The sequence below is a fragment of the Miscanthus floridulus genome, chromosome 6 (assembly GCF_019320115.1).
Source record: "Miscanthus floridulus cultivar M001 chromosome 6, ASM1932011v1, whole genome shotgun sequence".
Lineage (NCBI taxonomy): Eukaryota > Viridiplantae > Streptophyta > Magnoliopsida > Poales > Poaceae > Miscanthus > Miscanthus floridulus.
The window spans coordinates 109,086,362-109,111,453 of NC_089585.1; the positions used below are offsets into that span (position 1 = coordinate 109,086,362).

The 25,092-nt window shown below is 47.7% G+C and overlaps 2 protein-coding genes and 1 long non-coding RNA gene across 3 annotated transcripts; 2 read left to right on the plus strand and 1 right to left on the minus strand.

Moving 5' to 3' along the window:
• The first annotated feature begins 662 nt into the window (after nucleotides 1-662).
• LOC136458995 (uncharacterized) lies at nucleotides 663-2,406 on the plus strand. Its single transcript, XR_010760117.1, has 4 exons — nucleotides 663-752; nucleotides 883-948; nucleotides 1,090-1,153; nucleotides 2,230-2,406. It is a non-coding gene; the product is annotated as an uncharacterized lncRNA (long non-coding RNA).
• Nucleotides 2,407-4,257: 1,851 nt separating this feature from the next.
• On the plus strand, nucleotides 4,258-5,643 carry LOC136458996 (receptor-like protein 51). The gene has a single exon (XM_066458898.1). The coding sequence runs from the start codon at nucleotides 4,258-4,260 to the stop codon at nucleotides 5,503-5,505; it is 1,248 nt and encodes a 415-aa protein (XP_066314995.1). The 3' UTR covers nucleotides 5,506-5,643.
• A 6,720-nt stretch (nucleotides 5,644-12,363) lies between these two features.
• Nucleotides 12,364-17,909, minus strand: LOC136456554 (cellulose synthase A catalytic subunit 4 [UDP-forming]). Its single transcript, XM_066456458.1, has 13 exons — nucleotides 17,646-17,909; nucleotides 17,457-17,563; nucleotides 17,288-17,339; nucleotides 17,050-17,197; nucleotides 16,076-16,342; nucleotides 15,638-15,980; nucleotides 15,403-15,540; nucleotides 14,628-14,753; nucleotides 14,322-14,534; nucleotides 13,995-14,241; nucleotides 13,713-13,912; nucleotides 13,235-13,588; nucleotides 12,364-13,157 (listed from the first exon to the last, which is right to left on the minus strand). The coding sequence occupies exons 1-13, from the start codon at nucleotides 17,812-17,814 to the stop codon at nucleotides 12,573-12,575; spliced, it is 2,949 nt and encodes a 982-aa protein (XP_066312555.1). The 5' UTR covers nucleotides 17,815-17,909; the 3' UTR covers nucleotides 12,364-12,572.
• Nucleotides 17,910-25,092: the final 7,183 nt, after the last annotated feature.

The following is a 25,092-nucleotide window of genomic DNA, read 5'->3' on the forward strand; positions in this document are numbered from 1 at the left end:
TACTAAAACTGAGATCATCTTGAATCACCGTCATATTTTTTGAAATCGCAGAAGCACACCAGACATATAGTTGCAAAGGTAGTTCACAATGCATTGATCCTCACCTTGCATCCATCATGGCAACAGATTTCCTCATCCTTCCCAACAAACTTCAGGTACTCAATGCCATTTCCATCTTACTCGGTCTGGTCATTTTCCCTTATCTACATGTATGTTTTTCCCTTATCTACATGTATGTTTATATATCCCTATGTTCACTTATGATTTGACCAGTGCAATGCATATTCCCGTTGCTTTGTGTCCTTCAATCACCTGCTGAACAATTTCGTCTTGTAATTAGTCTACATGTACATCGAAAGCAGCCTGACAAACACTGAAAGGACTAATCCTCCTATCTACAAACAGTATGCCACTTTTTTTCCCTATTTGTTTGTAGCTACGATTGGTATGACCTGAAGAAAAGGATGCCTTGGTGTCTGATCAACCGCATGCCGCTTCTGTGATTTATTTATGCCTTTTTTTTTCCTTCTATGGTCTGATGAGGCAGATGCCTTGGAAACTGAAAACAATCAGCTGATCTTGCCTACATCTGTCTTCAGATACTCACGCGACGTGTCTGCTTTTTTGGGGGAGTACCTGACCTTCGATTTGTAACTGCAGTCTGGGTCATTGGAACACAGATTAGAAATGGATGATGTGGAGCCATCTCCTGGATGAGCAAAACATCATGGCTGAACACCACAAAGTACCAGGTATGCCACACCCATTTTCTCCATCATTCAGTACAGGTTCATCTTTGTTTTCTCTGTACAAATTCATAATTTCCATTAGCCTTTCTTTGACTTTGGCTACTATGGTTCACGTGATTTATTATTGGTATAGGTATCTGTGCTTTATAAGCAATACTCTTGACTGGATAGATATATTACATGCCATTAGCTGTATCAGGTAAGGTAGGGAGTGTTCTTTCTTGTCGAGTACAATCACTTCTTTCTATTGTAGTGGAGGTGACTCCCTACCCCCTGTACTATTGTTGTCATGCGATCATCAACATTTCTATGGTGAGCTTATTCTTATGCTGAAATGCAGGTACCTCCATTGACTGCTAACTGCTAACAGAAATGCCTCAATGCTTCTTTGATAAATATGTAAGGTATGGCAGTACAATTGTTGATGATTGGACTTTTTAGCTTTTGAGCTTTAGGTAAATGATCCACAATGGTAATTGGGTTCTGTACAACAACATGCACGTTTTCTTTTTCTTGGCAAACTCTTTAGGTAAATGATCCACAATGGTAATTGGGTTCTGTACAGCAACATGCATGTTTTCTTTTTCTTGGCAAACATAGCTGAAATCAGAGAAAATAGCGCATTACCTTTTGCATAGTCAGATGCATGTTTAGTCAAGTAAAAAAAATGCTTTATGTGTAGTCCATAGTTACCAAAATTGTACGGTCCTACCATGCCTCTGCAAATTCTTGGAATTGCCATTCTGCTGGTATCAGTTAGGGTACTGAGAACATTGTCTTCTGGATTTTTTTTTTTCAGTTACCTAAATTCAGTTGTCACCCCCCAAAAAAGCAGCCCAATTTTAGAGGCGCCTATCTTATATAGTACAAGGCCCGTTCAATTCTGACCCTGGGGATATGTACTTCCTAGAATGATTCCATGAGTCTAATTTATGCCGTCCGTATACCTTCAGATAACTCTTCCTTGCTCTCTACTGATTCTTCTGTACCACAGTACCTGCATGGCTGTATCCCATGTTGTATTTCACCATAATGATTCTTCTATTTTCCCTTTCTGCTTCTAATTATGGCACTATTGTTACATATACATATGGTCTGCATATTTCAGTATGCTGGTGTCAATCCAAAAATATGATATGCTGGTGTTACTTAAATAGGATATATGCTTCGTATTTCTCTATGCCATGTTAACCATCTAATTTGTGTTTTTTTAATGTCTGATACTTTTGTCATCCTCAAACTCTATACAGGCCCAACAGAGTCCCTTCATCAGAGTTCTTTGTAAGAGTTCTTATATGTCTAATAGTTTTCTGGCCCCCAAATGTCTGACAGTTTTCTCTATTATTCCTGTTCTTCATCAGAGTTCCTCAATCTAATTGGTGCCTAAACGCTGGTGAACCATTGGGACCAGTACAATTCATATTGTGGCCTGATGTCTCTTACCAGGTTTTCATCCCTATCATGTCTTGCTTTGTTACAGAGATTGATCAGAATTGTACGAAGGATGTCATCGACTACGATTGCAACCGAAAGTGGACTATTTCGTCACATTCATGCACTGAGTTCTGCAAACCATCAGATGTGCACTGAAAGTTCTGTACCAGTGATATTAAACTATAGGTAGCTCTGCGTTCACCTCAACACTGAGTAGAATATGCTCCAGTCATGTTCCACCCTCATTTTTCTATTATGAGTTCTTACTTCTAAAGCAAATTATCTTCTTTTGTGTTCCCTCGATTGCTTACTTACATTGTGAATAACATGCTCTTTGAATGTTTGTCAGCTGTGAAAGATTTTCTGTATGCAACTGCCAAGATAACTAGCATCCCGTAGCGAAGCGTGGGGTACCATCTAGTAAATTATAGAAGTGTGCATCAATGATAGTCCATCCGTTTATAGACACCATTGACGTTTTTCTTTTGTTATCAGGGGGACGGAAGGGTTGAACCTAATATTTTCTTTTTCTTTTTTTATAAGTAAATATTCATTTTGTTAATATTTATCAAGGTTTTAAGTCTCTGGTTATAACTGTTTGAGAAAGATTTGGCTATATTTATCGATGTACAATTTAGCTGTTAGATACCGCTATTATTGTTTGCTATTGGCGGCTATTTGCTGTTTCAGGATATAGATCGCTATATGCCTTAGCCGGTGATTTAAAACATTAATATTTATACAAATTCACAAGCATACAAGGCATGATTGAAATACTTTTGATGACAGATCTAATGATGATCTTTTCACTTTACCTAAGTAAGTTTAAATAAATACAATCGAGCCAAAAGTCAATGGTTTCATGGGCTGCAGCTGTGCCTTTGGCTGCAATAAGATAAGTATGCACTTCATCCCAAAATAAACGTACATCTCGCTTCCCGAAAAATCAAATCATTTAAAGTTTGACCAAATATATACAAAAATGTACTATATTTATGATATATAATAAGTATCTTTAGATTAAGCATGGCACTGACCCAATAAACTTATTTGAGATACAGATGTTAATACTATTTTTCATATCTTGTTAAAATTTTAAAAATTTGATTCCTTGAGAAACAAGATATGCGTTTATGTTTATTTTTAGATAGATGGAGGGAGTACTCTTTTATTGGGGCCACTACAAAGCAGCCGCGGTTGTAGCATACGATGGTGGAGCGAGTAGGCTGAATAGTGCCACACCTTATTAATAAATAAATAAAACAAAAGGAGTGTTGCAGAAACCTTTTGATTTTGCAGCTAATAATCATCTCCTTCAGCCCAGTCGCGCTAGCATTGTGAGAAGATCAAATGCGTTTGGGCCGCTTAGAATGGGGTTGGGCTGGGCCGCTGGGGACCGCAGAAGCGCCCAGCTTGAGAGCGGCAGGTCCCCAACCCCACTCGCAGCGCGATGTGTCACGGGCGCGCTCAGCTCCAGCCTCCAGGTCGCACTTCGCAGTGCGCGGCTGCCTCTACCCCCTGCGCCGCTGCGCGGCGTCGTGGTGAAGCCCCAGAACCTGAGCGCGGCACAGAGCTGGTACGCGCCGCACGGCACCATCCCATGTTTGAGCGGCCAGGCACGATCACATGAGGGTGGCAGAAGCCGGTGGCCAATGAGACCTCTCCTCCCATTTGACACGCGCTGCGCATCCGGCTTTACCGGTCCCGTCTTTCCACAGCGGTCAATTGGACGCAGCGGTAGCATGAAGAGATAGGCACACAGGGACTGCACGGATACCCAGGCACGCTGCTGCCTCTGCCGCGGTCGCAGGCGACCTCTGCGCGCCCCGGCGCAAGCGCACTGCCCTCGAAAGCGACCGTCCCATGCCGCCCCTCGTCCCCCAATACCCAGCCCTGCCCATCCGTCAATCCGCGCGCATCCGACGGTGGAGAGCGGCTCCGGCCCCGTGCCCGTGGAGAGAGCGCGGTGTAAACTGCGCCGCTCCCCTCCCTCCTCGCGGCTTTGAAGAAGCCAAGCCTTTCTCGGGTTCCCACCCACGCGCGCTCTCGCTTCGCCAACGCTGCGTCCACGGGCATGGACGCCGCTGCCCTCTTCCTCTCTCGCCTCCTCCTCCCCCTCCTCGTCGTCGCGGCCATCGCGGGCGCGGCGCCACTGGACCCGCAGCAGCTGCTGGCGCTGCGCGCGCTCGGCCTGGGAGCGCACCCGCGCGCCGACCCCTGCGGCGCGGGCGCCGTGGTGGGGGCCGTGAACGCTTCCTGCGACGCGGGGGCGCCGTTCCGGCGCGTCACGTCGCTCGCCCTCACAAACTGCTCCGACACCACCTCCGTCTCGGCCGCGGCGCTCGAGGCGCTCGCGCCGTCGCTCCGGGCGCTGGCATTCTCCGACTGCCCGGCCGCGCCGCCGCGAGCTCTGCCCCCGGAGCAGCTGGCGTCCGGGCTCCAGGCGTTCTCCTGCACCGCCTCGCTCCACCGCCTCTCCGCCGTGTGGCTCTCTCACCTCACCAATCTCACAGAGCTCACCGTCGCGGACACGCCCCTCGCCACGGGCTCCCCCACCGAGCTCGCCGTCGTCGTCTCCCACATGGAGCACCTCACCCGCCTCACCATCTCCAACGCCAACCTCTCTGGCTTCCTCCCGCACCACTGGCATTGCCCCAACCTCACTCACCTCGACCTGTCTGGCAACCGCATCACCGGCGCCATCCCAGATACCCTCACGCTCCTCGCCGGCATCACACACATCAACCTCAGCTCCAACGTTCTCAATGGGCCCATCCCCACCTCCATCGGCGATCTCATTTCACTCACCACCCTGGACCTGTCCAATAACACACTCTCCGGTGGCATCCCCGACACCCTCTCTACGCTGCCGGAGCTGGAGGTGCTCAATCTGGGCTCCAACAGGCTCAACGGCAGCATACCGCTGTTCCTGGCCGAGATGCGGGGGCTAAGGGAGCTCAACCTCGAGAACAACGACTTCGACGGCATGGTGCCGTTCACCGCCAAATTCCTGTCCAGGCTGCGTGTTTTCAGGGCCGCCGGGAACGGCAAGCTGTGCTACAACCGGTCCGTACTGTCCGCCGAGATCGCCGTGGGCGTGGCGCCGTGCGACAAGTACGGGTTCCCGGTGCTGCCGCCCCCGGCCACGGCGCGGTCGGAGCGAAGCGCGGACTACGACGACGGCGGCGGGGACGGAGAGGCGGAAACCGGCGCCGACACGAGGGGTGGACCCAGCGCAACGGTGCTCGGGGTGGCCATTGGGCTGTCCTGCCTGGCGTTCCTGGTCATCTTGCTCGTTTGCATCTGCAAGGTGTGCCGCTGATGCACGGCGCCGCCTCTGCCGCGTGCCATTTCTCCATGTCTTTTGCCGAGTTCGTTGGTCGGTTCTGCCCGATTCTGCTGTTGCCTATCGTGCCGTAAAAAATGTATGAAGTACTGATAGCTAGGATCAATTGACTCTTAATTTATTCACCTGTAATTTTTTGGCGCCGTTCTTCGCTCTTGGTCGCGTTTCAGCCTTCAAGAAGCAAAGGATAGCTGTATACAAAAGAGGGTTTATGTCTTTTATTTGGAGCATTTGGAGGAGCAGGTTATGGTTATGGCGAATGTTTTGGGTATGTATTCTTACAAAACATATGGTATGTCAAAATTCGCAAGAGCAAGATCGGCCATACATTTATGGGAACATGCATGAGAGCTAAAACCAATAAAAAAACAAAAAAAAAGTTACTTCTCATTTGAGTGTTCCAACACTCGATTTTTCTCTCTTCTCTTCCTCTCCCTCTTTTCTCCATCTCCGTCGGGCCGAGAAAAAAATTTTGGGAGGCAGGCAAGCTAGGCGGTGGGGATGTGGGAGACGGAGGACGCTGCCGGAGCGAGTGGCGGAGGAGGCGGTCGAGCCAGGTTAGGGCGGGGACGCCCATAGCCATGACAGCGGCGGGGAGGGGAAGAAGGAGATCATCATGGGCGCAGTAGAGTCTCGTCGGAGCTCCGCGGCCGTGGAGCTTTGGCGAGACACTACCGCGTCGCAGTAGGGCGACGGACGGCGGCAGCACGTCGGGAGGAGGAAGAAGGGTGAAGAAAAGAAATCGAGTGTTCTGGCCCCCAAAACACTCCAGTGATGCATAGACCGATTCTAAGAAAACCGACAACTTTGACAAAAAAAAAAGACAATAAAGCCTTTTAGTAGCTGACGAGATCCTAACATAGGGGTATGTTAAGCCTCGGGATCAAGGGATTTCGTCCGAGAGACCCCACGACCGACCCTTCTAGGATCGCCCAGGGGCTCGGGGCTGTACCCATCGGGTATGCTCGCACGTACCCTTCGGTAAAGGAATCGGGCCGGGCCCGAATATGCCCGCCGCCTCTGCTCGAGACTCGAGGGCTCGCCTAAACCTCAGGCTCTCGATCGACGGGAGTCTGGACCCAAACCTTCGCTCCATCCCGGTCTTCGGCGCTAGCCAAGGCCCGGGCTCGAGACACGAGCCCCGAGCCACCAAGGCTCGAGGGCTCCCCAGCGCTACCCCGCTGGCATGGCTCTGTCAACCGCTCCTCCGACAGCGTCACGCACAAGCGTGATGCAAGAAGACAAAACTCCTCCGCGGGGTTCAGGGACTCCCGGGCCTGCGCGTCATGCCCTCAAGTTAGCCGCCTTCGCCACCAAGAAGCCTCCAGAAGGTGCACCTGGTGGAGGCCGGCCCAAGACGACACAGCCTGACACTTAGTGTGTCAGAACAGAGCATCTGGACGACGTCTAGAGCTTCTTCGGCTCCACGATATCGCCACGGTCCACACGACACTGCTGTAAGACCCTCCTGGACTCTAGCGCATGTAGACCATAGGCTCAACTCCCCCAAACCACCATGTAACTGACCTACCTTGATATATAAGGGGAGGTTGCATTCTAAGAGGGGGGGATGATCAGACGATTCCCATAAACAGATCATTCGGGTCCGTACCGTTCTGCTCACACTGCACTGAGAGCAGAGCAACCCAGAGAGGGGCACCGAGAGCTCCTCCACCGCTTCCATCGTCTTCCTCCTCTCCGACGAGGGGGAAGGCCTCACCGGCGGTGTGGCTTCCTAGGATCAGCGCCAAGTGATCCCCTACCAAATCTCTCTCTTACACTCTGTTGTAACCCCCCCTAGATTTTGGGTGCTCTAGAGTATAAGGATCATCGGCTGCTAGACGTAGGGCCTCGATAGCCGAACCAGGATAAACCGTTGCGTCCCCTCTGTGATTCTTGTGTTCTTAAGTCCACCCGAGCCACCAGAGACACGCACTCTGACACCCGATGAACAACAATGCTTGCCGTGGTTTTAACCCCGCGACAGTAGGGTTTATCGTTCGAGCAGAAACTTGTGAAGCCATCTGAACTAGCTACGTTGGCTTCTCCCGAGGATGAATCTACAACAACAATCACTTCAATAGTGACCCAATCAGTCAGATATAACTGTAAATAGTCTTTTGTTTTTTGATATAACTATAAATAGTCACATAACAATATCATTAGCCATCAAGAAGCAACCCGGAATAATCCTACCCTCTGCTATATATGGCAGGGTAGGAAGTTTCTAGTGACCATGGTTATACACTCTCTATGAACAAACTCACATCTCATCCCCCTACTCAACATTTCATTGAGGATTCGGTGCACGAGCAATGCAGACACTTTTCATTCACTAGACGTAGAACATTTTGTCTAAACCAATATAAACTCTTGTGCCCTATAGGCTACCATCTGATTCATCGTGCGTGACACCAAAAGCACTCATCGATGGTATGAAACACCGACATACCCTATGATTCTTCTTGTGTTAGCTATGGTTTTCGAAAAGTAGGTTAGATCATGGATAATGGAAATTTGTAATCTAAAAGTTAAAAGAAATATGCCCTATCTAGATTCTAGGTGTTTGATCATTGTTTCTAGGATGCATTTAAGGCAACAATGATCAAACTGTAAAATTTTGCGGGACAATGGATCGTTGGACTGTGGAATCTAGACAAGTTGGATTATTGTTTTGATTTTTTTTAAAAAGAATGGTAAGAGCACCACTAAAAGGTTGCTGGGTACGTTTAGTTTTTCACCTAAACATGCCATGTATTAGCCAAGGCAAATTGCCAAAGAGCGCCTAACTCAAACGGTTAGGTGACCCAGCGGCACTCCTCAGGTCCTAGATTCGACTCCCCGTGGGAACGAATTTCAGGCTGAGGTTAAAAAAATCCCCTCGTCCGTCCCCATAGCCAAAGCACGGGGGGGGGGGGGGGGGCACCGGCCCAATTCTCACTTGGGCGACGGAAAACCACCGTGTAAGGGTGGAGGAGGGGGTTCGGGGTTTTCTCGGCCGGGTGAGAAGGTCCTTCTTATTTGTAATGTTACGGTGGCAGTCTTAACCCCCCTGGTCGAGTTTTTTTTAGCCAAGGCAAATTTTTACACCAAATTGGTGGCTATGGTTGTGGCCAACTTTTTTTGGAACTAAAAAAAATTCCGGCCAACTTTAGCCACTAAAATGAACTAAAATAGGCAAATGGCAGGGATGTGGAACCAAAATTTAGAACCCAACCAAATTAAGGCTAATTTTAATTAAAATAACTAAGATTTGGTCTGACATTCTTTGACACGCATGAGTAAACAACCAAACACAACATAAATCTACTCCCCAAAGTGGTTTTTGGCCAAAAAACACAGATAAAAACACAGTCCTCCAAAACATGAAGAGATGATGTTGCTATTTATGCGCGTGTGGAAAAATGCCCTCGCATTCCTCAAATTTTCAGATGTGGAGTGCCTTTCCAATCCTCGCTTGGCAACTGGTTTTTCCTTGCCTGGGTTTGCATATCTGGTGGGTGCCTATTGCTAGATCGGCAATGGTTAGTCACACGAAGAAAACCCGGGGAAAATCAACCATGAAACAAAGATGATACTACGATAAAATCAACAATAAGGTGGCCATAATTTCTTTTTTTTTTCAAAACCTTATTTTTGAAATTGTTAAAACCATCTTTTTTTCAATTAGTAGTGATTGAGACCATTCTATATCATACAATTGGTGAGTTGTATAAAAACTCAAACCTGTGGGGGCATTGCATGAAGAAGACCTTCTTACATAGGTCCCCTAAACCCCTTTTCCACCTATACACAATGACAGCCTAAACCATATGAGAACGATCATGATCGGTACCGGATCTTAGACATGTGCTTTAGTATGCGACAGATAAGGAGATTTTTTTTAACCCAACCTAAAAGTTCACTCTCACGTCGTGTTATACCATACTTGCATTTTTGTGATATGTTAACGTTGAAAAGAAATGATACAAGCATGGGGGTTGAAAAGTAATGATACAAGCATGGGGATAGCATAAAGGGAGTAAGCATAGATCAATTGGTTTTGATGGGAAATATGGCTGTACATCAAAGTTACCAAGTTTGAGTCCTCTTTACTTGAGTTCATTTGTATTTTAATGACATGCCAACGTTGAAAAACATGATACAAACATATGTGTTTTTAAAACGTTTCTTGAGAAACTATACCAATTACCAAATAGCCAAGGAGAGCAACTTCATGCATGAAACACAAAGGAGTTTTATGTTTTCATTTCTCTCATCTAATAAAAATCCGGCAACCCTTTTGAAAAAGAAACAAAAAAGGAGCTGAAACAATTTTTGTATTGCACGTAGGAGCTGAAAAAAAAAGTGGCTTCTCTCGTGCCTCCTCTATCCCTCTAAGCATGAAAAGTCCTAAAATTACTATATTTTTACTGATAAGCTATTTTATTAAATTAAATATTTTTTTCAAAAAGTTTTAGCCCTATCAGAGAAGAAGTTTCTCCCTTGAGAGGAGCTAGTGTGTACCCAACAGTCTTCGTAGTAGGCCACTGTAACTCGCTGGAAAACATACTACCGCTGAATCAAGCTGAGAGCTGGGAACTGGAACATGCTATTCTCGTGATTCAATGTACGACGTTCAAGGATTTGTTACATTACATCTGACTGTGATTAGAGCTGCACTGATGTCTGAGCTCTGAACCTATGCAATATCAGCCTGTTCGGCAGGCCGTAAACGATTGTGGATTATTCACTGCTGACTGATTTGGTGTGAGAGAAAAATACTATTTCAACTTATAATCCACTATCGTATGCTCTTGGGACCTCTGCCTCCAGAACACTGTACCCTTACTGCGTCCCAGTAGATGTTACTGACCCTGTCGAGCTCGCCCGCCATGCTGCAAGGAACTGAAGAAGGAAGTACGAACACAGTTCGGCGTACTTGTTGGAATCACGGCATGATTGCTTCATCCTCACGAACTCGACTGAAGAATTCATGCTCCCACCTGGCATTTGATCGCTGCGTGTCGCAGAGGGTGGCCGTTTGGTGGGTGTGTCGAGAGTACTAGCGAGCAATGAAAGGCAGAGCAGCCAGGGAGCACGCATCGGTTTGGTAGTTTTCAGTTTTCACTCGCCCAAAGATCGTTTCCTGCCTCTTTCTTGTTGGACTCTTGCGAGCTGGACGCAGCCACAGCCAGCGTCTATATATCTATCCGATTTCTATTTATTTTTAGCCTTCAGGGCTACGTTTTTGACGACTGCGTCGCCGTGGAAAGTGCGGGTCCCTCTCGTCGCCTTCAGGGCTACGTTTTTTTACAGCTGCTGCGGCATTGGCCGCTTTTTGAGTTGTGGCTTGCGAGTGCCACTTGCGGCAAGCGTGAATCCTTCGCCTGTTCGCTTGGCTGGCTGAGAGTACTTCTGGTTGATTCATCGTGAGAGGAAAATACTATTTGTTTGTTGAAAAAGTACGGATTATAAGCCAAACAAACATGGCGTTTGTATGGCACTGCTTAGTCGAGCTCTCGAGTCTTGAGATACGCTGAAGTCAGTTTCTGCAGCTTGCGTATCCTATACTTGTTTTATGTACAGCAGGGGGTATGATGATACATTCATTCAGCCTATACATTTCCTGTGCTGTAACTGTAGTAACTCTTTTAAGTGGGCACGCACGCAGACGCAGCAGATCGCCGTGAGCGTGAGTCGCCCACTTTGGTGGTGTCGATTTGCCGCCGGAATGATCACCGCCCTAATAGACATTCATGATGGCATGAGCATCATATGAAGGACTGATTGATTCCGCAACTCGTGGTTCATGACCCTACCCTACTACATTTATGCGAGGCCCACTGGCCCACTGGCCCACGGTGGCACGGCACGGTGCAGCGCCACCGCAAATTAATATACTAGGAGCCATCACTGCATGCTTATTTCACTAGAGGCCTCAAGCACTAGATGAACCACACACGCATGCTTATTTCACTAGAGGCCTCAAGCACTTGTGATTTTGGCTTTTAATATACTAGGAGCCATCACTGCAGTCCGCTAGGCATCATTCAGAGTCTCGGCCCTGTACGCTTCTCTTACAATCCGTCTTTTTCAACTTATTTTTTTAGTTGAAACAATATTTTTCTTTCACAACAAATCAGCCAGAACAGTGTTTCAGTTTGTTTTTTCAGCTAAGCGAACAAGCTAGAGGTGGTGTTCTTGTCTCAAATGCGGTTCGTGACAATCAGGTGGTAGTGGTTTCATGGTGCTGCTAAGGGAAGGAAGCGTGCCCGCATTAGCCGCCATCACTGCTGCCTTTCGTCAAAAGAATGCAGAAAATAGGGTAGATCTGATCCTTGTGGCTATGGCGCTGAAAATGTACCCTGGGCTCCGAAAGCTGGTGTTGAAAAAGTTCGTGCTACTGGAAGATGACAGACAGCTTGGGCAGCCTGTTTGTTTGGCTGTGGCTTATCGTAAACGATCATAAATTTTTAGCCGGAATAGTATTTTTCTCTCACACAAACCAGCTAGCAGCATTTCTTCACAAACCAGCCAACGATATGAACCAGCCAACAGAACATAATGTTGAGCTCTTGGTACCCTAGAGGACTAAAGACGTGTACATTAATCATGCTCTTCGCGAGGAAATGTCATCTCATTTCCACAGCAGGCCAGCGCATAAAATTCAGTTGCGTTTGCGTACCCATAATCATCATCACTCTTGCGGTCATGCTAAACACAACTGCAGTTTCAAGCTCCACTGATGTAAATGATCCCGCCTTTTGGTAGTCAAGTGTATCTCAGTTCCTTTTCCCCACGTTCCTATGATTTACACACGCTTAAACAGTGCCTTCTCACAATTGAGGCGAGTTTAACACTTTAGCACCAAAACTTTTCATAATACAGACGACAGCAATCAACACTTGGATGCAAAATAGAACTAACCTACACCACCCGTCCAGATCATGGTGCAAAAGCCCACATGCGAGATAGACAGAGGAAACCCGCATCAGGCAACCCACGTTTGCAACACCAGAAACACATCGACCGCGGCACGACACCAGCTTACCGATGGTGAATCAGCAGATGACTGTGTTGCAGTTGTTGGTGTTGACGATCTCGGTTCCTCCGACGAATGGGTCGATCTTGACCCAGAGGAGGGAGAAGACGGAGGCGAGGAGGACGGACCAGAGCACCACGATGGTGGGCGTGCGGTTCTGGCGGCCCATGAGACCCTTGAGGAACGGGTACAGGTGCATGATCACCCACATGGCGAAGAACACCTTGCCAAAGAGCGGGCCCCAGGACTCGTAGCCGCTGTTGAGCGCGGCCGAGAAGCCAGCCACCACGCCCACCAGGTTGAGCACCAGGATGCTGGTGGGCGGGATCAGCACCGTCGTCCACTTGAACACGTACAGCTCCCCGAAGTCGGCGTCGTCCGTGGCCTTGGCCGTGACCGTGAAGTTGGTGTCCAGCCCGGCAATCATCTTGAGAATACCCTGGAACACGGCGAACAGGTGGGCGGACACGCCTCCGATGACCCAGAACTGCTCGTTGCGCCACCAGTCCTCAATCCCGATGCCACTCCACCGCAGCTCCAACACGCTCGTCAAGATGATGGACATGAAGAGGCCAAGAAACCATATCGTTGCAGCGTTGGACAGCTGAAAGAAAGAACGGCAAATGAGCATTGTGGCCATATGAATTACGGTGCCAGGTGTACGTGCTGAGAGCAACTTACCGTAGGAATAATAAACTTTCCTGTGAGCAGGCAAATGGCAGGCAGGCAACAGTAGGCAACGAGAGGAAGAGAAGTGAACGGGTACACGATGGTGTTGATGTAGGACAGCCTCTGGAGCCATTTCAGACGGCCGCCACCGTAACCGTACCACAGCGGGCAGTGCCGACTGAGGAAGATCTCGACAGAACCAAGAGCCCACCGGAGAACCTGGTGAAGACGATCGGAAAGATTGATAGGGGCTGATCCCTTGAATGCAGGTCTCACCGGCATGCAGTAGATGGATCTCCAGCCACGGCAGTGCATCTTAAACCCAGTCAGAATATCCTCTGTAACTGAACCATAGATCCAGCCAATCTGAAAGAAATTAAAAAAAAAACGAAACAAGAAGTCAGGCCTCACGAACAGGGCAAAAGGATCTGACATCATCAAGGCATGTATCTGACGTTATAGGTAGATAACAAAAGACAAGAATGCACACCTCTTTTCCCCATTCAGTTTTCTCTTCATATCCGCAGCTAATGACATGAATGGCTTCTTTAATTAGGGTAGATGGGTTTGCAGATTCAGGGACGCCCCCATTCTCCATCAGAGTTGATTCAATAAAGACTGAGGACAGCCCAAAAGATTTCTCGAAGCTCATCTGAGAGATCAGCATGGACCTCTCATACTCATCGTAGTCTGCAAAAACAACCATAGTGTAATGAACATGCTATTTTTCTTTCAGGTTAGAACTTCTGACAGACCAGATTCACGCACTTACTGTCAATTTCGCGAAGGTTAAAAATGGCAGACTCAAGGTCTTCTCGCCGAGAGTCTCTGTTGATTTCCCTCTCACTTCTTTCAACCTTTTTCTTGGGACAGCAGCAGCAACACCACGAACAAACTGAAGACTTCGGAAGTGCGGGCAGAGATGGAGGTCCATAACCATAAAGTGCCTGCCTATAGAAACAACAACCAGTTCCCACATAAACTGGGCCTTGGATGCCATCAAGTCCCTTCATATTAACCTATCCAATGTAAGAATGAACATATAAGTTGTGTGAAGATAACTAAGATGCAACACGATGTCACCAGCTAAAGCACTTACATCAAAGAACACAACGTTCCTATTGGCATATCGATCACTGCGATCAATGCCATCAAACCTCTGGGGGAATTGTACATAGCAGACATCTCTGCCAACAGTAGGGTCCATCATGAAGCACATTGCTTCACGAACGGCTTTGCTGTAGTTAACATAGTGATCACAGTCAAGATTAAGAATGTAAGGAGCATTTGTCAGAACAGCGGACACTCGGACCTGCCAAATTAGAAAGTTTCTCATTCAGCTCATGTTCAAACAATCTTGACATAGAATGAACTATACTACAATTAGTACTGAAGAATATTGTACCAGAGCATTCATAGCCCCTGCCTTCTTGTGGTGTTGGTAGCCTGGTCTTTTCTCTCTTGACACATAAACTAACCGAGGAAGTTCATTTCCATCAAAGTCCCGTGCACCAGTCTCACCAAGGAAAACCTGTCGCCAAAAGCCAGGGGTATGGTAAGAGTAAGCTTCACACAAAAGGGGATTGACACTCTAGCAAGGATCGACACACATCATAGTAGAGTCAGGAAAATGGAGCATCTTAGTAGAGTCTAGAAAAAAAGAAGAACACCGTAGCAGTGAAATGTTAGTTCCGCAGAAACATAACTTCAATTCTTAACTGTAATTTGCAGTGGATCTATAAAAGTTAAATTTCAATCAGGGTGTTTTGAGTCTTATAGTTGATAAATGTACCCTGCACAATGAGACACAAGTAGCATACAGATAATGATCCATTTAACTAACACCATAGAATAAATAATATATTTGCAAGTTCAAGTGGAACAACACCTGACTAGGATGTTGCTGTTATTATCGTTTATTTACTTATTTATTTCGTGAGGGAAGGCATGCATGTTCAGTATTGACCAAGATGCAAGAAATATTTAGAACTTGATTATATCCTTAAAAAAACAACTACTCATATTATAAATTTCAGCAATCAGTTCTATACTAGAAGTAAAGTACCACCATGCAATAACTGTTAAAAAGTTTCCCAGTGTGACCACAAATGTTCGTTAAAAAAAAAGTATGACCACAAAAATCTCGCATGCTGATATTTCACTAGTAAAAGGGAAACTACCTGGATCATGCCAGGGTGGTCACGAGGATTGTTCCCAGGCCATGGTGTACCGTCTTGCATGATCCAGCCTTCCTCAGGTGTCTTCTGAGCCTTGGCAACCAAAGCATTTATCCTCACCTTGTACTCTTCATAGTCCCTCTGTGTAAACACAAGTACAAAACATTGTTTGTATAAAAACAAAAGGCATAGCCAGTAAAAATAATGAATGTTGTTCAATTATGCAACCAAGATCTACCTTCATAGCCCTACGCTCCTTGACAAAAGACGGGTGTATCTTGTCCTTCAAGTAGTCAATTTTCTGTGAGAAGTAGAATTCAGGAGCTCGTGGCTCAATTGTGTACTTCTTGCAAAATGGCACCCACTTTCTAGCAAATTCTGCAGTCTCTGCGAGTGATTCAAATGTGAGCATAGCAGAACCATCATCCGATACATAGCATGAGATCTTCTCAACAGGATAGTCCACAGCAAGAATAGACAGCACAGTGTTTGCAGTGATTAGTGGAGGTTCTTTCAGTGGATCCACTGTACTGACAAAGAAATCTACAGGCGCCAACCCAGACTCTTCACCATCTCCGTATCTGTAGCAAACATGAGACAAGGCTTATCAGATACTGATGATTGCTGATGCATATATATAATCTTCTTATGTGCTAGTAGGCTCTAGCAAACATACCGTGCAGTCAGCCTATCAACGTAAGTCTCTCGATTGATAGGATACCACTTGGGGAATTGATCCAAGATCCAGGAGAAACCAAACCAGATCTCACATATTACTGATGTCATCCAGAGACCAAAGGCACTGTTAACAGGATTGGTGATACGGTAGTGAAAGAAGAGCCCAAGAACTATTAACCGCATAATGATGACTGCTCTGTAAGGTGTGAGCTTGTTCTTTGATATTGGGATGACCCGGGAGAGTGGCTCATATGCATCTGTCAAGCTGCAAAATTGTTTGTTGTTACAACATGTACAGAGATAAAAACGTCACATTTTAGTGAAATTTATCACAAAGGCTTCTAACTTGAGATCCACACTAATAACCGGACCTATATATGAACCAACAAGGGATGAGATTGAGACCTTTCAGGCATCTTATAAAAAATTAGATGCAGATTTGAAAATATAGCGAAATAGGCTAGGATAGAGTTCACTTGTGCTAGATTGAGCATAAAACCAGATCTTGGGAAATGCTAGTGGTACTAAATAAAGAATTGTCAATAGGCCAGGCTTAGTATCTGATTGAGGTGATGAGTTAGGTCAAAATGAGGCCTGATAATGAGACATGAAACATAAACATGTATGTTGCCATCCAGAATTAGTTGTGTTTTGGTTCACTAATTTCTCCTCCAGTATAGAGAAGTCCATGCTTTAATATCCTGTAAGAACAGTAACTACACGACACAGCAAGTTCAATTTCATCACATAAGTTCTGGGATCTAGTAAGATAAAACTAACTTTGACGTAAGGGGTATAATCTCAACGTTGCCGATTATATTAGAACAATGATCAGCTAGGAGCATTGTCAGCTTCATCTAATCAAGCATCATTTAACATTCACAGTTTCATTTATAATGTCACCCTATGCATGAAGGATAGATCCTCAACGAGTCATAAAAAAAGATCTATAAATGGACGCTTGATCCTTACTCCTTTTCATCCATGATCTGTTCTTCGACAGGTGGAGGCTGTGCTTTTGCTGCAGCCTTTTTGGCTGAGGCTTTCTTCTCATTCTTCTTTTCCTTCCAACTCTCCACCCTGTTCTTCCAGATGGGCTTGCCAGATTCATCATTCAATTCTGTAAATTCATAGTAAGGGTTGAAATTTCAGTACCCCACAGCATCAGAAGCAAATGAAACAGGACGTAGACTATAGCAAGTATCCTTACCACTACCAATTCCCGACAAGCTGCTCATGGTCCTGGCATGGCTTACTTCATCCTGTTCCAGCAAAACTCAGTTAATCCCACTTGCCACAATGTAAAAAATGCCAGAGTTTTCTAGAGATATCAATTGCAGTGCTACACAGAACCGAACAAGCAGAGAGGGGAAAAACACCTGGCGATCACTGAGGTGGCTGCCCATGGCGACCCTCTCACGCAGGCCACCGGCGGCGTGGTGGTTCTCCACCTCCTCCTCCGCCTCGGCTCCCTCGTTGCCGTGCGCTGGAACAGAGAGCGGTCACATACACGTCAGCATTGCCTCCAGAAAACCGGCAAAAATAAAAAAAGATTCTGAGCGACGGACCTGGGTCGACCGCGGCGTAGTCCCCGCCGCAGCGGGCGCATGTGGTGCGGCCCTCGGCGGCATCCTCGTCGAGGCACGCCCTGCAGAGCGCGTAGCTGCACGCGCGGCAGGCAGCGCGCGCGTCGTCCCCGCACGCGGCGCAGGCCTGGGCCGCCGCCGACTCCATCATGGCTCCGCCTCCTCACCCCGACGCGCGGCCTCGGGGATCCGCGTGTGCTAGTTGTGGGGCTCGGGGTGAGAGAATGGGGGAGAGAGAAGCTAAGCGTGCCGGAGGTTGGAGGCGTGGTGATATAGCGGCAGCCCATGGTCGCTCGCGGGGTGATGCAGGCGGTGCGGTGAGGTGGCGCTGGCAGGCGGTGGGTGGAGTTGCGGCGTCGGCGTCGCATCGGCGGGTGGATGGAAAGAATGGAAGCAAAGGGTTGGGTGAGGGGAGGCGCCATGGGGGAGGAGAGGGAGGGGGCGCGTGCGTGCGTGCGTGCGTGCAGCAGGTGGTTTTTTTGCCTCGGGGTTTTGCGGGGTTTCGAAGCGAAAGACGACGTCGACGGGTGATACAGCTTCCGCGGCGCGGGACGGGGCGTCGGGGCGTAACCTGGAAGACGAGCGGATGGGGGGTCGGGGCACGGGGTGGTTGGTAGGTTCCGTTGATGCGGTGGGGGTGGGTCCACCGCTGCGGAAAGAGGGGGAGATCGCTCGCGCTGCCGGAGTGCCGGCGCTGGGGCGTCGTTTTTTCGACAGCCCGTTTTGCGAGCTCGTGACGGCGACGGACGGGCGGGACGCGACGCGACGCGAGGCTAGGGAGACCTGCTTTCTATCGAAAATACTCTGCTCCTGAGATTGGGACCGGTTGTTTTTCACGCGTCCTCGTTGTACTCCTGGGGGGAAGTTTGCGGATGCCGTGGAACTCCGAAAATTGGAGTTCTGGGCTTCTGGCATTGGGAAAGTTCGCTGGTGATCGTTCCGTTCTAAAATTATAAGTCATTCTAATTCTATTTGAGAGTAAAAACAGCTAAAGTTTGACAAAATTTATGTAACAAAACAATAACATTTATGATACTAAACAAGTATTATTAGATTCTTCGTTAATTATATTTTCATAGTATAACTATTTGGTATCATAATTTTTTGTAATTCTCTCTATAATTTTGATTAAATTTGGGATATTTTAACTCTTAAAAATGTTAGAATGACTTATAATTTGGAAGAAAGAGAGTAATATGTTTCTCACAAGTCGCAATACATGCTGCAATCAGCGGTAGGCTCGATTAACCGGATGCCAAGGGAACACAAATGCGATTAACCGGATCGGTTGCTCAATGACTCCGATAAAGGTTAATAACTTGATATGGCCGTATGCCCATATGCACACCTGATGTCATGCCCTGACGAGAAATATAGTGGTACAAATCGAATTACAAAATCCACGAGACAATATACTCGATCATGGTGAGGCAAATGACGAGGACCATGTCATGTGACTGCGAGATGCGGTTATTTTGATCACAGTAGTTATATTAGTATTAAATACACTAGTGTACAGTTACACAAGCTGAGGCTCAATCTCTAATAGTCAGACAACAGTGAATGTTGTTTTTTACTTTGAGGGCATATATCCCATGCGCACGCAGCATTAGACGCACATAGGGAGAGAGTTCTCTCTCCTACTCTGCACACGCATCCTTATGTGCATAAAAAATTGTCTATGTTTCATAGCGACATGATATGCCTCTGTCCCTCAAAGAATCAAATTGTTGAGAAAAATTTGTCTTCCGAAAAAATCAATTTATAAAGCTAATCGTCTTCTGACACATTTTATCTCTCCTCGAAGTCTTGTCACATTTAATCACAACCCCTCCTATCTCCCTCTCTTTTAGGTCCCTTGCACTACCCCCCACCTAAAAAAAGCTCCAAGCGCCGGTTTGGGTGCTGAACTAGTGGTCTGTACAATGACATCAACATTTAATACTCTAAACGAACACGCCTCAATTAAGGGTGTGTTTAGTTCATGAAATAAAATTTTTTTGATGTCACATCGGATATTTCGGGGATGTCGGAAGAGGATTTCGGATACTAATAAAAAAACTAATTACATAGCTCGCCTGGAAACTGCGAGACGAATTTATTAAGCCTAATTAATCCATCATTAGCGCATGTTAGTTACTGTAGCACTTATGGCTAATCATGGACTAATTAGTCTTAAAACATTCGTCTCGCGATTTTCAACCAAACTATATAATTAGTTTTTTTTGTCTATATTTAATACTCCATGCATGTGCCGCAAGATTCGATGTGATAGTTTAGGGTGAAAGTTTTTAGGAACTAAACCAGATCTAAGACTCGGTAGATGAAAAGCTATTATTAAGGTAGTCACTTCTCTTGTTTGCTAATATGTTAAAGTTGCTACAAATTAATTCTTTGAGAGACATAGGGAGTAGCACCTTACCCCAACTTAGAACGAGGGCGAAGGGGAGCAAAGATGTAACAGAACCGACCAATTATACGAGATTAAGTAAGAAAATCTTCCGCCGAAGCAGATAATTTAGCAAACTTAAGCCCGTATAACCCGGTAGTCCGTGAAACCACGAAAGATTTCAAACCAATCGACATACAAACCAAGATCGTACAAGTTTAGCAAGTACCGTCACATGTTACATAAATTTCGCAATGACAGTTGGATACATCAGAGTTTAGAATATAAAGTTATTACAAACCAAGTTCAATCTAAAATAGCGGAAGCAAATCGTTTTAAAGCCACACATACACTTTTAGTTCAGATACAATGCCAGTAGGTAGTCATCTCCAACAAAAGCATCAGAAGAGAGATACGGAGTGACCCTTGCCCTTGGTCCTAGTTGTCACCCATCGCCGGGTACAGACAGTTAATGCAATAGCCATAGTACATTTGACCATCTGCAACAATAATGGGAACAACGCCCTGAGTACGAGAAGGTACTCAGCTAGATTTACCCGTCTTAAACCAAAATAAAGCGACACCAAGGATTATGCAAGGCTTTCTTTAGTGGGTTAGCTAACTTGTTTGTGAAAAGCATAAGCTATCATGAAGAAACTATTTTAAATACTTTGCATCATCTTTATTATAACATATCCATCTAGGTAAGCACCTGTACTATAACAATCACTTGATTAACCAATAACATCCAGTTGCCAATTTAGATTTAGCATATCCCATACCATCCAGATAACCATCATTGTTCCATAATTGTTACTACAATGCCATAGTTCGAGTCAAGTGCTCACTATCCAGGAGCAATGGTGATTCGAATCGATTTCTAACCAGCTGGTGATTTATTCCACACACAAACCATGCTTCCCCTGCCAGGGTAGCTTAGATCACCAAGGACACTATTTAGGTAGCCGCGGGACAATATGGAGCCATAGTACCCAGGGACCGCCCGACTGCTAGGAATCAGGGTGCACCTGCCCTTGGACTCACTCTTCGCATCCCTGTCATACCCCCATCAGCACCAATACGCACACCCGTGTAGATCCTGGCCCGAATAGTATCACTTGCTTCGTAGTCGAAAGATACTTTATTCGGCCAGCTAAATGTGAGGCATGCGTTCAACATGACAAGAGGGATGAGCAACGATCGGTCGTTAATCGACATAGACGGAAACTAACAGCACCCCCAAAACCCTGTCTGGTTGCCTACAACTTTTTCCGTCTGGTCTCCAATTATCCATCACACATGGTTAATTCCAGGATATCATTCTTTCTATAGCTAAATTCTTCCAGTAACCATCTATAAATGTAGATGACCAGATATCACCGATCGCTACCGGTCTAAGCAAGGCTAAGCAATCATTCGATCCTGACCTAACAGGGTAAAAAGTAATAAGGTAGGCATGGATAGTAATAAATGCATCAACGGTTTCAATCAACTCCTACAACTTAATGCAACAATATATAAACTCACATATATAGAAAGAATTGTTTTTATAAATTAGGAGACTTATAATGCTCCGGGACTTGCCTCGTTCGAACGAACTAGGTTGATGATCCATGCACTCGGGCAAGTCCTCTCCCGGCTCCTCTTCCTCTGGCACCTCCTGTGCTTGGACTTCTTATGGATCTGTCCCGGTCTGCTCTTCCTGAACTACTGCTAGCAACTCCTCCTGCGATCCTGTATGATACAGATGTATGAGTGCTAATACATAGGTGCATCGGAGAGATGACATGTAATGATCATTGTGGGGGATATACCCCCGGGTACCACAAGATGGTACATGGGCCGCACCATCCGAGGTGGCCCGGCCCGTAAGATCAAGACGTGCACGGCGCTGCTTGGCGTGCACCGCAAGACATTGTAATAGTACCAAATAGGATACTTTACTTGTAACCTTGTCCCTTCGGAGTATATAAGGAGGGGCAAGGGTCCCCTAGAGGACAGATCCATAGAGATCATACAGTATACATCCCAATACAATACACCAAAGACACAGGACGTAGGGTATTACGTCAACCAGACGGCCCAAACCTGTCTAAATCGCTGTCTCTGCGCCTTGTGTCACCATCTGGTTCCAGATCACGCGCACCGTCTACCGATAATCTACCACCACGGGCACCCCCCTCGGTGGACTGCCGACCATATTTCGTCGACAGTGGCGCGCCAGGTAGGGGGTGTGCGCTTGATCCATGGCGAGCCAGATGGACCTCAAATCAACAACGCGTTCTCGTCGTCAATCTCGTGGAGATCCATCCCGGTCCACGACGACGATTCATCGCTGCTACAGCAGCCCCTGCGACAGCAGATCCGATCTCGGAACCACCTCCGAGGTCGTTTTCACCAACGACTCACCGCCGTTGCTCTCGTCAACCCTCGTCGACGACTAGCCGCCGCTGCTCTGGTTGGCCCTCGTCGACAACTCGCCGCCGATGCTCTCGTCGGCCCTCGTCGACAACTCGCCGCCGATGCTCTCGTCGGCCCTCGTCGACAACTCGCCGCCGATGCTCTCGTCAGCCCTCATCGATGACTAGCCGCCGCTGCTCTGGTTGGCCCTCGTCGACGACTCGCCGTTGCTGCTCTCGTCAGCCCTCGCCGACCACTCGCCGTCACTGCCCTCATTAGCCTTCGCCGATGTCCCTCGCCGTCGACTCGTCGTCACCGCTCGACGGCCTTCGCCGATGTCCCTCGCCGTCGACTCGTCGTCACCGCTCGACGGCCTTCGCCGATATCCTTCACCGACGTCCCTCGCCGTCGATTCATCGTCACCGCTCGACGGCCTTCGCCGATGTCCCTCGCCGTCGACTCGTCGTCACCGCTCGGCGGCCTTCGCCGGTATCCCTCGCCGACCACTCGCCGTCGCTGCCCTCATCAGCCTTCGCCGATGTCCCTCGCCATCGACTCGTCGTCACCGCTCGACGGCCTTCGCCGATGTCCCTCGCCGTCGACTCGTCGTCACCGCTCGACGGCCTTCGCCAACATCCTTCGCCGACGTCCCTCGTCGTCGATTCATCGTCACCGCTCGACGGCCTTCGCCGATGTCCCTCGCCATCGACTCGTCGTCACCGCTCGATGGCCTCCGCCGAGCTCCGACCACCTCGACCACCAGACCACGTCGACACCTCGACCACAAGACTACGTCGCAATGATGATCGCCGCGAAGAACGGCGCTACGACAATCGTGACCACAGTCATGACGACAGCTCGAGGACTGGACAACTTCATCGCCAACGACACGTCAAGCCATCTCTCGAACATCGCAACACACCCACTACACCCACCGGTCGTCAATAAAGCTAAGTATTATTTTTAATTGAAAATTTCTTTGATCATCGTACACCTCCGCCGACCACCCTTAGGGTGCGCTCCGCGTCGAATTTTCTCCATACATACAGTCCAAAACATGTATAAGTTTTTACAACGGTTCGCCGATACGTTTTCCTTCCTGCTTGAGAATCCCAGAGCCGGCACTGTCTCCGGCTCCACCCCACGCGTGCATGAGAGTCCGCCCTCTACGCTACGGGTAGTCGGCAGTCGCTCCCTGGTAACACTGGCACTCTACGCGCGGCAGCGTTCCGTACCTCGCGCTACGAGATGTTGGTCAGCCCAGGGCTGGCACATTCTTCAGGACAGGTTAATACATCGCGCTACGCCTCTACATAACAAAAGGGCTAAAAACAGCTAATGTTATTTTTCGAATATTACACCAAGTATAATTCATCGCCAACCGAACACCAAGTGTTTACTTTACCTCCTATAGAGAGGTCAATATATTTCGTACACCATCATGTACTACCGCTCTCTGTGTTTATTTTTCAGGAACACAGTTCGGTCAGCGAGCTCATGCTTCAGGGTTCGCCAAGACCACTACGGTGCTCGAGGACTCTGGCCAGACCACGCTCGTGCTCGGGGACTCTGGCCAGACCACGCTCGTGCTCGGGGACTCTGGCCAGACCACGCTCATGCTCGGGGACTCGCCAGACCACTCCGTGCTCTGGGACTTCTCGCCAGACCACTCCGAGCTCCGACCACGTCGATCACATCTCGAGCAGCCCCGCTGAGCTCCGACCACGTCTCGGGGACTTCGTCGGTCGCTCCTCGACCAGTGCTCGGGGACTGCCTCGATCACTCTCCGACCACGGCTCGGGGACTTTGCGTCTTGACTACATGTGACTGGCAACTCGCATACAGTTGGGATATTTTTTCTCACTTGGACCTTGCTACAAGGCTCATACCTCGCCTTCCAGCAAGCTCGGGGACTACATCGGTACGATGCACCTGCCGGTGCATCTCGTATCGCCTGTACGACGATTGGGTTCTCAATTTAACTGGGAATTCTTTTTAGACCCTGGCACCACGTGCCTAAGTCACCTACTACCAGGCTCGGGGACTAAGTGGGCACACTTCACCTTGCGGTGAATGTGCTTGTTTTTCGACCACTACGCCTCTGATGATCAAAGATGCTACGCTTCAAGACACACTTACATTTCTTTTCAGAAATACAAGTGGGCACACTTCCTGGGACGGAAATCTTTTTCTTTCTTCTTAAGAGCACCATACATTCTTCGGATAACCTACTTCTCCGGCGACAACGGTGGTCGGAGATGTCAAGAACTCAAGCCTCATTGTTCGGAGAAGGTTGAAATGGCGTGTCGCATCAGAATACATGGCGCTCGGGGACTAGCTGTGGGGGATATACCCCCGGGTACCACAAGATGGTACATGGGCCGCACCATCCGAGGTGGCCCGGCCCGTAAGATCAAGACGTGCACGGCGCTGCTTGGCGTGCACCGCAAGACATTGTAATAGTACCAAATAGGATACTTTACTTGTAACCTTGTCCCTTCGGAGTATATAAGGAGGGGCAAGGGTCCCCTAGAGGACAGATCCATAGAGATCATACAGTATACATCCCAATACAATACACCAAAGACACAGGACGTAGGGTATTACGTCAACCAGACGGCCCGAACCTGTCTAAATCGC